Source organism: Anthonomus grandis, chromosome 16 (assembly GCF_022605725.1).
Source record: "Anthonomus grandis grandis chromosome 16, icAntGran1.3, whole genome shotgun sequence".
Taxonomy (NCBI): Eukaryota; Metazoa; Arthropoda; class Insecta; order Coleoptera; family Curculionidae; genus Anthonomus; species Anthonomus grandis.
The window spans coordinates 8,278,249-8,293,286 of record NC_065561.1 but is presented as its reverse complement, the minus strand read 5'-3'; the positions used below and the strand labels follow the sequence as shown (position 1 = coordinate 8,293,286).

Here is a 15,038-nt window from a genome sequence, read left to right as displayed (position 1 = left end):
CAATATCGCTTAGCAAAATGTTATTGGTTTTCGTTCTACAGGGTGTTAAAACTAATTTTTTACCAAACATTTATTGAAATATTTTGGAATCCACTGGACAGATTAACCTAAAATTTGGCGTACTCTTATTATTTGGGATGAGGAACACGAATATGATATCTATTTTCCCATTACCACTAGATGGCGCCACATACAACAACATTGAGTGATTAAAATGGTCATAACTTTTTTGACCTACCTGTACGCACATTTGCGAGTGAAAATAATAAAACAGCATTTAATTCTAGTCAAAAAAGGTATACTTCTTCGATCTCCAAAAAGTTGACCGTTTTCGAAATAAACGCATTTTTGTATTAGGTTGCGTATGAACAAATTATTATCGGAGTTTTACAAAGTAGGCTTTGCCTAGGATGAACACATCATAAGTACGACCTGTCAAGGTGAAGTATTAATAAGTAAGTCTTTAATTTGGCTAAAGCTCGTGTTCTTGTTGTGTTATTTTCGCTTAAAAATGCCGCGTCACAATGATTTTTCTAATGCTCAGATGCGGGATATGGTATGCGTATATGCTCAAGAAAATTTTCGTAGTCGAAGAGCAGCGCAGCGTTATTTAGATATGTATCCGGATAGAAGGCAGCCAAATCATCAAACATTTAAAGCGTTGTACGATAAATTAGGCGAAACGGGCTCATTTCGTTCAAAAAACGTAAATGCGGGAAGACCAAGGATAATTGGAGCAGATATGGAAGATGAAATTTTGATTCGTGTTATCGAAAATCCTGAAACCAGCACAAGACGTATTGAGGCAGCCACTGGTGTAAGGAAATCTTCTGTGTCCAAAATTATACGCCAAGAAAAACTGTATCCGTATCATTTCACTCAAGTTCAAAATCTTCTTCCTCAAGACTTTCCTGCAAGACTCCAATTCAGTCAATTTTTAAGAGAGCGCCAATTAAATGATCCATTTTTTTGTAATAAAATTTTATTTACGGATGAAGCCATGTTCACAAGGAGAGGTGTTTTTAATTGGCTTAACAATCATATCTATTCGATGGAAAATCCTCATGCTTTCCAAGAACACCATTTTCAACATGAGTTTTCAATAAATATTTGGTGTGGTATCTTTGGGGATTGTATTGTGGGACCGTTTGAATTGCCAGCTTAGCTTAATGGAGAACGTTATCTAAATTTCTTGAAGAATGATCTACCCATTCTTCTAGAAGATGTGCCCCTAAATTTAAGACGTGACAGTTGGTATATGCACGATGGTGCACCGGCACATTATTCACTGCAAGTCAGAAATTACTTGGACGAAATTTATCCTCATAAATGGATTGGTAGAGGTAGTGAATATCCGTGGCCTGCGCGTAGTCCCGATCTTAATCCCTTAGATTTTTATTTCTGGGGCTACTTGAAATCACTTGTGTATAAAAATAAAATAAATAACCGTCAGGAATTGTGGCAAAAGATTGTGAAAGGAGTTAATACCATCAGGGCCCAAGAAGAATCATTGTTTGGCGTTAGGCAAAATTTAAATAAAAGAATTAGACAATGTGTCCTAGTGGATACTGAACATTTTGAACAATTATTATAATCAACAGCCTTTTCTAATTTTATCATTGTTAATCAAATTTTAGATTAAGTGTTCATACGCAACCTAATAAAAAATGCTTTAATTTCAAAATATTTCAATAAATGTTGATATGGAAATGGTAAAAAATTAGTTTTAACACCCTGTAGAACGAAAACCAATAACATTTTTCAAAGCGATATTGAGCTCAAACGGTTTATTTTCTTGTCAGGTATCCTACATTAACCTATGTCCAATTAATTACGGGACACCCTGTATATACAGTGCGAGTCTGTAACTTGGAATAAATTCCATAATAAATAAAAGGGGGCGTGTTCGAAAAAACGCTCGGACACGTCATTTGAGATTGTAAGTTGCGCATTTTTTACAATAAAACATTTTTTGTACAGGGTGTGCCATGTAGGCGGGGCTAATACCAACTTTCTTATTTTAAATCGGATATCCTATATGTTATTATATTTTTGGATTCTCCACAAAATTCCAAACATTTTGATGTGTCAGATGCCATACCTTTATTCGAATGTTTTTAAGATACAGGCCGTTAAAAAAACGTATTTCATAAACTTAAAGAGGGTTGTTTTAAATCTTTTTCTTTAATAAGTCTTCAAAATCTAAACCATTTACTATTTTGCGATGCCCTAAGCGTACTACAAATTCATTTTGAACGTTTCCTATGCATTCTGTAGAAATGTTTCGACACTCTTGCTTTATTCTAGTTTTCAACTCCTCAATATGAGGCGATTTCTTTTAAAATAAGCATCAACGGCGATTGCAGGGATGATTTTTTTTAGGCCGGATAACTGGCCTAGAGGGGTTATCTTGCGAAAATTTTGATTAAATAATAAGCGCAAGATAAATGTTCATCAAAATCAAACCATAATTTAGTGCGGGATGGCCCTTCTGGTTCAGGTGTTTGCGTGTATTATGCTAATACAGGTGGTATGAGAACTAAAATAAAAGATTTTCAGCAGGCACTTAGTTGTTACTGCTATGATATTGTTATGATTGCAGAGACTTTGTTAACATCTGAATATTCAGATGCTGAAATTGGAGTACCAAACTATGATTTATATATATATGATCGTCAAATGGGTCCAAGGCGGGTGGTCAAATGGGTGGTGTATTGATTGCGGCTAAAAAGAGTTTATGTACACATAGAATTGGTATCCCACTTGTTGATGTGGATATTTATCAGATCTATTTGACTTTTAGAATTGACAATCAAAGCTTTGTTGTTGGTTGCATTTATATACCATCTCTATCTCCACTTGAAGCCTATTTAAGCCATTGTGAATCCGTTGAACATGTATATAGTAGATATTCAAGTAGTTTGTTTGTCTTGGCAGGGGATTATAATTTACCACATGCTAGATGGGAGAATGATGATCTTGGTTTGGTGGTTGGTGGTTGTCTAGAGAATGACAGAGTCTGTGCTTTCTCTGCCAACTGCTTTAGCTTCTATAACTTTTTTCAGGTAAATGGGGTTTTAAATACCAACGGGATTGCCTTGGATCTTGTATTTAGTAGCTCAGATTTAATTAGTGTCAAACGTGCAATAGACAAGATTTTTGAGAATAGCTTGCACCATACAGCAACTAGTTTTGAGCTTTGTTGTGCAGAAAATTCTGATGATATGATATATGAGGAATATTTTTATGATTTTGGTAAGGAAGATTACATAGCAATTAACGATTGCCTTGCTGGGATAGACTGGAATCAATTGTTTTTGGGAGAGACATCTATTCTGCCCTCCTTAGTTAAAATGTCCTAACTACAAAATTCTCTTTTTTTGGCTTATTACATTTTATTGACCTATCAAATGGTATCTACCTCCTTGGCTAAATTAAAAAGTCCTAACTACATTTTTTATGCCTTAAATTCACCTAAATATATTGTTCGATGTGCAGAAAAGACGATACTCCCAAATTATAATGTCCTATCTATCCTTTTCTAAGTTAAATTGTCCTAAGTAGCATTCCGTTTGTAGAATATTCATTTGTGCCAGTAGGGGCATATTCGAAAAGTGCTAGGCAAGTGGCAATAATATGGCATGAAGGGGTTGTGGGTCGAAATAAGAAAAATGTATTTTCAACTTTTTTTTTTTATATAACAGAGACTTATGTTACGATCCGGCTTGACGACTGTGCAGCTCAAAACAAAAATTGGGTTTTATTTTTTTCTTTACGTTGTAAACTCTATCGAAACTGAACTGGAGAATTTGGAAATAAAATACTTTCAATCTGGTCACACTTTTATGTCCGCGGACTCGTTCCAGATAGAACAATTATTGAAAAGGTACGGTAAGGTATTCGATTTTAATGATTTTAAATCGGCTGTAGAAAAGGCAAACTCATCTAAGGTCCATGTAAAAGAGATACATACAAAACTTTTTTGAATGGAAAGATTGTTCATCCAAGTTTAAGCTTCAAAAAAATGTTCCCAAAACTTACTTGCAGAATATGGTACATTTGCACTTTAAAAGGGGATAAAATGTGTTGTATTACAAAAATGCCTTTTCAGAAGAACCAAAACCTTCTTGCCAAACACAATGTCGAGGTGTAAAATTAAAAAGAAAACAAGATCTGATTTCTAAGCTACGTCCTATTATTCCGGCTAACCGAATGATATTTTGGAGGAATTAGCCGTTTCCCAAAATAATGATACTGACAATAAAGATAATGTAAATTTCCAGTAAAAGTAAAGCACTTTTTCAGTAACTGATTTCCATTCATAATGATTTCATGATTTACTTTCATCCTTTTTTTTAATGTTCTAATGTTTTATTAGTGAGTAATTTAGTTATAATGTTAATTTGAAATGTGTCTTTAATAAAAATCAGTTGAAATATATATACATTTTTTTATTATAATTACCTTACTAGGTTAAAAAGTCCTATCTAACTTTTTTTTCTAAAATTTCACCAAATATTAAATCAGGGTATAAAAAAAATCAGGGAATTACTTCAAAACATGAGGACTGCATCAGCGGCGGCTCGTCAGGGTAGGCAAGGTAGGCGCCGCCTACCTTATAAAATTCACTTGTAAATTTGAAAAAAAATTACCATTATAATTTATATAATATAATCATTCTTTTTAATGTAATATTAAAATATCTGATAAACCTCCTAGTCTAATGTTAATACGCATGCATCTATCGCCACTTTAAGTGAAACCTGAGCTAGTCTAAAGTGACACGCCTCATAAAATCAAATGAATACGATATTATGTATGGGAAGGCGATATTTCCAACCGCCTGTATTTAATGGTCTCTACGGCGGCAATCTCCTATACAAAACTTACAGCGGCCGACGTGAAGCAAAATTATTCTATGCGACAAAAAGTGCACTGTTAGGCGGACAATTCGGGCGCCTTCGACCGTCTTCGTCAAATCGCTCGAAGCGCTCGTTCGTCGATCGATAAAGGGGAAAGGGCTGGTGATTTTAGAGTAGGATTGTACTAAATCTAGCACAAGTGGAAAAAAATGTAGCACGCAATACAAATTCTGTTTTCTTACTTAAATGTAAAAAATATTAAAATGTACATTTTTCATGGCAGTCTAGGTTTTTTGCTGTAAAATTTTCAAGCAATGACTACGATTTTTATAACGTATTTAATTTTTAGTACAATTGGGTGAGTTTCAATATGATAATTAAATCACGGATGAGATGAGCCCTCGTTCAATGGAAAATCAATGGTGGGGCGGGATTTTGTGCTGTGTGGCGTCTTTGTTGCACTTATTTAAAACTACATAGGAGCAATAAAGATGTGGTGATGGTACTAATTAATACTAATAATATGATAGGAGGAAAATAATTCCAGATTTTTCTTGGCGGGGTTTTGTTTTTATTCATTAACGGTTTGTGGCTGGTTTCTTCCGTTTCTTTCAGCTTTGAACGATTTTTCTGCTGTCGTACGTCGTATGGTTGCTTCTCCATTGAATTTTGAATTTGGTTTATATTAGATAAGTATAAGTATATTAGAATAATAATTGTGCTATTAAAGTTTGTAGAGGTAGTAGAGGTACCTATTAAGGGGTTGTATATTTTTGATAATATTGTAATACAGAGTAGAAAGTAGGTAATTTTTGTAGAAGTAGAGGTGCATACCTAACCTAGTTGTTTGATTCTTTTACTATTTTTTTAGAATGGCCAATAATCTCGCCGAAACCACTGTGCATGATGTAATTTGTTCTTTACAAGAAACCCCATTTTCCCGCCTAACTGAAAATGATCGTAGGGAAATAATTTCTATTGGTCGCCCTACACTCCCCCTTTCAATTTTAAAACCTGACAAAAAGCAAGGCCAAGCATTCTCGCGATCCTTTAAGACCCAGTGGTTCGAAACTCATCAATGGTTAAGTGGTAGTTATTTTAAACAAAGTTTGTTTTGTTGGCCTTGTATACTTTTAGGAGGTAATAGAAGTAATGTTTGCGTGTCTCTGGGTTTTTGCGATTTAAAAAATCTGTCAGCTAGCATAAAAAAACATGAATCGTCAAAGGAGCATATGAGTAGCTACCTTAGTCTAAAGCGCTTGCAAAAAAATAGTAGCACTATACAGGATGCATTAAAAATACAGTCTTCTTTGTTTTTAAAATCCTATAACGAGGATGTAAGAAAAAATAGAAATTTATTGAGCTATTTGATTGATGTCACTTGTCATCTTGCAAAACAAGAATTATCTTTTAGAGGCCACAATGAAAAATCTGATTCTTTTAACACTGGCAATTTTCGTGAAACATTTAACTTGTTAATTAAACGTGACATCGAAATGCAAAACCATTTAAAAAAAATAGGCAATAATTTTTCTGGTTCGTCTAAGACTATCCAAAACGATATAATAGGTTGTATCTTTGAACATCTTTTGGAGACGATACATAAAGAAATAAATGAAGCATTATTTTTTTCTGTACAAGCTGATGACACTACTGACATTTTAGAAAAATCACAATGCGCTATTTCGGTCAGATATGTAAACCAATCTGGTGACATTAAAGAGAGATTTTTGGGATTTTTTGATGTAAGTCAAGATAGAACGGCAGACGAATTAATTGTTTCTGTTTTAAGTCCTTTCGATTATAAGAAAAATTTAGTTGGTCAATGTTATGATGGCGCTAGCGTAATGGCTGGTTCGTTAAATGGTTTGCAAAAAAAAAATGCGAATGAAAAGACGATGCTCCATTAGCTTTATTTACACATTGCAGTGCGCACCTATTAAACTTAGTTCTACAGAATGGAGCAAAAACTATTAAAAATTGCCGTTTTTTTTTTGCGAGCGTATCTTCAATTCCCGGCTTCTTCCATCAATCTGCAAAGCGAACATTTATTTTGGACTCTATAGTTGGAATAAGGATACCGACTGCTGTAGATACCAGATGGGCTTCACGTTCAAAAATCGTTCATCTTTTAGATTCAAAATGGAATGACTTAAAAAAAGTTTTTCAAACAATTATTGACGATCAATCTTCATCATCCGAGTCAATTAACGGGGCAAAGGGATATCTTAGATTTATGAAAGGTTTAGAATTTTCTTTTTTAACCGCGGCTTACAAAAATGTATTTGATATTACGGATCCACTATTTAGTATTTTGCAAAAAAAGTCTTTAGATATAGCTTATTGTCAAAAACAGGTATTTTTAACAAAAGAGCGTCTACAGTCCTTGCGGAATGAATTAACCTTCGAACAATTTTTTGAAGAAGCAAAAATTAGAATTTTATCAAAGGGGATGAAAAGTCTTCTTTGCGAATTTTATTTTATGAGATTATTGATAATAATTCGACGCAAATAGATGTTCGGTTTGCAGATCTATCGCAGTTAACTTATTTTGCATTGGTTGATTCTTCTAAGTTCCAAGAGTATAAGAAAAATTTTCCTTCTTTAGTTACAAGTGTCACCAACCTTTATAAAAATATTTTTGACAAACAGCAACTAATTAATGAGTTAAGTGTAATTTTTCACGCCTTAAACGCATAAAAACATATTCCCGAAATAAAATAGGTAATGAGCGCTTATCATCACTTGCTTTAATTTCCATCGAAAAGGAACTCTTTTGCTCTTTACAGGGATCTGATAATTTTACAGATTTAATAATAAGTAGGTTTGCACTTTTAAAGGACAGAAGAATAAACCTTATTTATAAAAATTAGTTGTTTTACAACTAAAATAAAAAACTAAAAAAAAAAAACAAAAAAAAAATTTTAAAATAAAAAAAAACAAAAAAAAAATTAAAAATCCAAAATTAAGAACAAACTCTATGTTAAGTATAAGAATATTATGATATCTTTTAGTTATATAGTATTCAACTTTAATCTTTTTTAGAAATAGTATTAAAAAGAAGAAAACTACATAAGCTCAAAGATGCATAATTAAATAACCATGCATTTTTGGTAAGTAAGTAAAAAAGATCTATGTTAATAAAAATTAATTTATTTGTATTTGTTTATAATATAGAAGAATATTTACTGCATCTTTGCATCTTATAGTAGGTATCTGTCAATAACAGTAGGTAGTGTATATATCTAAGAATTTAGTGAAATTAAATGAAATATGGATATAACACAAAAATTAGGATCATAATTTAAATTCATACAACTTTGTAAAGGTGTGTTTCATTTTGTTTTTTTTTTAGTTTCCGCATTTTTTTTTTTATTGAAATCTAAATTTAAAAAAAATTATTATTTTTAGGTAATTTTAAAAGATTTTGAAAACGTTATTTTTTTCTTAATTTTAGTAAATTATTAATAACAAGTGGCCGTGGCACCACAATGTTTTTTTTTAAATCCCGAAAAAGCGGGGGGAGGGGGAGCTCGGGCTACTCGGTGAGCGCACTGTTATAATAATAGGTCGCCTACCTTAGATTACAGGGCGCGAGCCGCCACTGGACTGCATATTAATTTTCATAAAATCTCAATTTTCTCAGCTTTATCGATTTGCGAGTTAGGATGTTTTAACTAAGGACGGCAGTATTGATGTCATAGTTTCAATTTTCTATAATGTGATCTACTCCTCAATGGAAAGGTTTATTCCTCTAAAGAGGTACAAAACTTCTTCTTTTCCATGTTGGTTTTCTTCAAAGCTTTGCAGTTTGATCATAAGAAACAAACAAATTCACAAAAAGTTTAAAATTAGTGGTCAACAGCAGGAATATGATGAATTTGTATTTTTGAGACATCAATGTGAGTACTTAAGAAAGTTGTGCTATCAACAATGTATTAATAAGGTGGAAATAAATCTCGCTAGCAATCCGAGGTACTTCTGGTCATATATTCAAAATAAAAGCTGGTTTTAGCCTTCCCTACAGAATGGCATACAATACAGTATGAATATCTCGGATAGTCAAAGTCAAGTCAAAGTCAAAATATACTTTGTTTGCTAAGTTTACAAACTTGTGCTAAAAGTTTCCTAATCCTAGAATTTATAATACAAGTATTTATTTGGTTATACAGGACAAAAACAGAATACAGAATCGATTTTGATTGTACATAGAAGCATATTTTATATAAACAACGAAAAAACCAAAAAAGAAGAAAAGAAAAGGCGAGAACCAACATAAAACAAAAATAATAATAAAATAAATCTGATCAACAGATATATAATTAATTTTAAATATTAAAATGCATCGTTAAAATACTCTTCTATGCTGTAGTAAGCTTTTGGTAAGATTAATTTCTTTAGTTCTCTCCTAAACTTTTTAAGGTCTGTAGCAGTCCTAATCGAAAAAGGAACATGATTAAATATTTTACAACTAATAAATATAAGAGAGTTTCTTGTAAGTGAGGAGGTGGGGATTCGAAGAGATAAGTTGCCCACTTGACGAGTATTATGACTGGTGCAGGATGGTGGACTTACGGACTTATGTATGAGTGTTGCAGTTTCCAATATAAAGAGTGAGAAAACTTAAAATTCTTTCAGCTACAAAAAAAGCTTTACAAGAGACTCTCAGACCAACACCACACAGATACCTTAATGCTTTTTTCTGAATAGTAAAAATCATGTTAAGGAATCCCTTGGAGCACAAACCCCAAAATGGCAACCCATAACGGATATGAGAGTCTATTAAGGCGAAATAAACTGAACAAGCAAACAACCCCCCCAACTCATGCCTGGCAACCCTGACTGCAAAACAACCAGAAGAAAGTTTAGCAGCGAGGCCCAAAACGTGGTTGTCAAACCTTAAACTCTCATCAATGAAGAGGCCGAGAAATCGACAATAATCCTTACCATGTAGTGGGCTCTGCTCATCAAAAAAAAACCCTCTACATTACACTTAAAGCCCAGAACAAAAGTCTTATCAACATTGAATACAAGCTGATTGCAGATGCACCACTCTTTAATTTTGTGAAGGTCCTCTACTATGAGAGATCTGACTACTTTTTGATCTTTGTTATGCCACAGAATTGTAGTATCATCGGCAAACTGAAACACTAGTCCATGCAGTGATAGAGAGCTTAATAATAATAATAATAATAATAAGCCTTTATTTCCAACAGGCAACTTGCCCAATAACAGGAAACAGTTGCAAAACAATGAAAAATATAGTTAAAAAAAACACACACAAACAAACCTTAAAGAATGAAAAGAAAAGAAAAAGAGTAAAGTAAAGTCACATTCTCAAAAGTTATCCAAAAAATTAGAACAAATAACTATTAATATGATATAAAAACCCAATTATAAAAGTTTAACAAGATAATCACATATTCAACAAAATTAAATTAAATTAACTACAATATTAAATTAAATTAACTACAATATACCTACTAACTATAACTTAAACACATGGGCCCTAATCCCAAGAGTAATGATCCACCAAGATATCGATAATCACATGAACCGGAGAGAAATTTATATCGCACATGTGACAGATCCGATTAAATATAGCGCATATTGTATATAGTGGCGATTTCAACAGGATGTTGGTATGAGGCCTTGGCAGAAAGAATGTTAGGGGATGTCTAGCATTAAGCCTAGGCACCATGAAACGTACACCAGAAAGAAGTACAGGACTATCAATGAATCCATTAACGTAGTCATTAACGTATAATAAAAATAAAAATAAAAATAAAATAGGACCCAACACTGACCCTTGAGGTACACCACATTAGGGCAAATATGTTTGCAGAATACTTTTCATCCGTCTATTCGGATGAGCAAGTCAATGACATACCATCTTTTGATTTTGATAAATCAATTTGTCTGAGCAATTTAACTCTGTCAACGCAGGATGTTTATGAGATTATTACTTCCTCTAAGAATAAGCTCTGCTCTGGACCAGATGGGATTCCGGCATTCTTCCTAAAGAAATGTGTTTGTGTTCTTACAAAACCAATACTGTTCATTTTCAACAAATCTCTAGGTACTGGTTCTTATCCCACTCTCTGGAAGAGAAGTTTTCTAAAACCCATTTTTAAATCTGGTAGTAGAAATGAAATTTCCAATTATCGGGCTGTGTGTAACCAATCTGAGTTGCCAAAGCTGCTTGACTGCCTGGTAAGTCATAGGATTGCCTGAAGTTTTAAATCTTTATTTAATCCTGAGCAATTTAGATTTATAAAAGGCAGATCTACTGATGCTAATTTGGTGCTGTATGTCAACTACCTCTACCGCAGCTTGGAGAAGGGACTTCAGGTTGACTCAATATACACAGATTTTTCCAAGGCTTTTGATAGGGTTAACCATGGGGTACTCTTGCAGAAGCTTAGGGCTTTAGGTATTGTGGGTCCTCTTCTTCAGTGGATCTTGGGTTTCATCAGAGGTAGAACCCAGATTGTTAATCTTGGAGGTACATGTTCCTCTGAAATTTTGGTGCCATCTGGGGTGCCTCAGGGCTCTCACTCAGGCCCTGTTTTGTTTTGCCTCTTTTTGATTGATTTAGTTTGGAATCTTGAAAATTGTAGTGTGCTAATGTTTGCTGATGATGTGAAGCTATTTAGACCTATCACATCCCTTTCTGATGCTGTGCTCCTGCAAAAAGACCTTAATTTGTTCTTTGATTGGTGCCACTTGAATAGAATGGCCCTTAATATCAATAAGTGCCATAAGATGACTTTTTCTAAGCAAAGAAATCCTATTGCTTTTCTTTATAAAATAAATAATGTAGCAATTGGTGGCAAAACAGAGGTTTCTGACTTAGGAATATTTATTGACTCCAGGTTGTCTTTTAAAAGTCACATCAATCAGGTGACTGGTAGGGCAATGAAAATGCTGGGTTTTATCCAACGGTCTACAACTGATTTGTCTTTGTTTACTTTTAAATTACTTTATTGTTCTCTTGTTAGGTCCCGAGTTATTGTCTCTTTTTAAACTTAGGGTGCCTTCCAGATTGAATAGACAATCAGAAATATTTTCAGTCCCATTCCACTGTACCAATTATGGTATTAATGAGTCAATTACACTAATGGCTCGAAGTGCTAATGGTCTGTCAGGATAGATAAGCTTTTTTTACTCTAGGATTACATCTTTTAAGGGGCAGTTAAAGAATATTATTTCATAGAGGCTTTAATTAATTAACTCATCTACACCTTTCATTGATTTATAGATGGTTTTGTATCTGAATATATATGTTTGTATAAGTATGCTATTGAACACTTTTGTAAATGGATTCCGTAAATAAATAAATAAATATTTGCCGGCTTGGTCACATAAACTTTCAAATATCCCCATAGAAAAAAATCCAGCAGAGTCAAATCGGGCAATCTTGGTGGCCATCCAAAGGTCCTCTCCTGCCAATCCATCTGCCTGTAAAAATAGTATCCAGATAGCTTCCAACAGGTGTTGCAAAATGGAGAGGCACACCATCTTGCTGAAACCAGATGTTTCTATTCGGCATATCAGCTTTTAATGGATCAGGGAGGAATAGAACAGCTAGATTTGAAATTAGTTCTTCTTGTAAAAACTGTAAGTACCTTGCTCCATTTACATTTTCTTTGAAGAAAATTGCGCCTATAACTTGCTGACCTAGAATTCCTCCCCAAACATTTACTCTTTCTTGAGTGTGGCCTTGCCTCATCCAACATGGATTTTCTTGTGCCCAATAACCGCAATTTTGAGGATTTACTTCTCCATACAGCATAAATGTAGACTCATCGGAAAAGAGAATGTTACATTATTCCATTAATTCCATAAATTGTTCACAAAATTCAATTCTTCTATCCGCATCCTCCTCATTAAGTTCCTGGAGAATTGTTAGTTTATAAGGATAAAATTTGTCTGCTTCAAGAACCCTTACTACTGAAGACTGGCTCACTTTCAATTCGCGCGCTGCCTGCCTAGTGGGAATAGTACGATTTTCTTCAATGGCTAATAACACATTAATTCTGGTGTCTTTATTAATTGCAGATCAACGAGAACTAGTTATTGTTCTTACATGATCATTTTCCCAAAACAATTTTTCAATCTTGAGATATGGGTGGATATCAGGATATTTCTGTCTAAATAAATGCAAAAAAAGGCTAAATTGGTAGCAATAATAGTTAATACAAGTTATAGCTGCCTGGCTTGGCTTGGATTCCCCATATTTAAAAGAGTAGATAATTAATTGTAAATTGTTCTGGTATCAGATTTAATTGATTTCAGGATTTATGGGATTAAAATAAGTTTAGTCATTCTTTTTTTCATAAGATTAAACTGTATAATCCAGGGATTTGTGGACCTTTGATATTATCCGGGATCCTCAGATTTTTTGGGTCGAAATCCCTACTTTACATGTTTTCCTAATCATAATATTCATTCTTCAGATAACCTATTATAATTTATGAATTGTGCTCTAGAAATACAGCAAATTGCTGTGTGATTCTGTTTATCTTTATATAGAGCTTTTAATATTGTTGTTTTGAGCCTTTATGGTATAAATACTTAGCAATTTTTAATAAACAAATTAAAAAGCAGAAATAACCTTTAGGTTTAACTCTTTAATTAATTGCAAAGAATTATTATTATTACAATACAAGAGTCTAAGATAGTAACTAAATATTTGAATTCAAAATGTCAGTTACTGCTTTAGATGTACAAGTCCCATTTAAGCCTACAAAAAGTTATTGTTGAACAATACATTAACAAAAAGTTTAAATGTTAGATCAGACCTCAAAAGACACATACTATATTCTATAGTTAGTTCTTTTACTTACTTAGTTCTTGTTGCCGATGATAAAATAAATGGCATCAGAGATGAATTACATAATATAGCAAAATTACTTTTTACTCAGGTTTTACATCAACAAACTCAGAGTATTTTTTTTCTTACCATAAAACTTAACAGTCCTGTGAGAATTGTAGAGACGCTCCATGTAGGATTCCATGTGTCAGGGTGAAAATCTGATATACTCAAACAAAGCTTCCTGTTGGTGCGAAATCTGCCATTGGGTGTTATCATGTATATGGCAGGAGGCTTAAACGGGAAGTCTCCAGGAAATACTAGTTTACCATGAAAATAACCCCCTTCATAAGGTGTGTTTTCTGGTCCTGTTACTACATAGTGCCTAAAAGAGACAGAATAAAAACAAGTTCTATAATAAAACAGGATACTGATCTAAAGAAATTATAGACAAAATGTTTCCTACCATTCTAAAATATCAGTTTGTAAAGGTTCTGCAATAATATAAGGGACAGGATCTCTTTTTAACCGCAGATAATCTTGTCTTAAGCGAGATGTGGCTCCTCTGCTAGCACAGTTATTGTATTTTACGGGAGGCATGACGAATTAATTAATATGGTGTTACTTCCCAAAAAGTATATATCACAATGAGTACACACATTAACTCATTGTGATCAGCACTTCACTTCAATAGTTGTTTAAATATGATTATAATATTTAATAGTTTGGTTCAAATTAAACTGATGCTTAAATTTCAAGATTTAAAGTAATTAGCGAAAAAATCGACAAAAAATAGTTTTTCCGGGAATCCTAGATATTCAGTGGAGATAAACTTTCAACTTCAATTCCAACTCGAAATCACAAACAGCAAAAACTCCAAAACAAAAAATAAAAGTGGCAGGTGTCTTAGGAGTGACAACTGATAGCTAACAGTCTAACAGGTGACATACTGCACACACAAGGTGCGTTTACAAGCCGTTTGCGATCGGCGCTTATTTCCCAATCGGAACGACACATATTACATACATTGTAATTGTTTCAATCTGAATTTAGTTGAGAAAAGATTGCAACAAGAACAAATTAACTTATTAAGCAGGTCACCAGAAATAATATTGTTATGAAAATGTAACTACGTTAATTATTCTGATTGTTTTTGTACTGTTTTGCTCGTCTTTTGTAGTTTGTGTTGATAAGTCGAATTAGTTCAGTTTATTTAGACTTCTACGTTAAGTTTGATATTTTTATCTATAGTGTCTAGTTTTTAAGTAGTTCAGCCTGTTTAAGGGCTTCATTTGGGCCCCACTTTAGGTTATATTATAATAAATTCCTGTATTTTAAATTTTCCAGAATTTGTATACTTG

At 33.2% G+C, this 15,038-nt stretch overlaps 1 protein-coding gene across 1 annotated transcript in view; it reads right to left on the bottom strand.

The window, feature by feature from the left end:
• Window positions 1-14,577, bottom strand: part of LOC126745496 (ubiquitin-conjugating enzyme E2 J2-like) — a 28,798-nt gene extending 14,221 nt beyond the window's left edge. The window contains exons 1-2 of the mRNA XM_050453365.1: window positions 14,144-14,577; window positions 13,828-14,062 (exon numbers count right to left, since the gene is read on the bottom strand). Of these exons, the coding sequence (XP_050309322.1) occupies window positions 13,828-14,062; window positions 14,144-14,277 (369 nt within the window). The 5' untranslated portion in view covers window positions 14,278-14,577. The remainder of the gene's footprint in view (window positions 1-13,827; window positions 14,063-14,143) is intronic.
• Window positions 14,578-15,038: the final 461 nt, after the last annotated feature.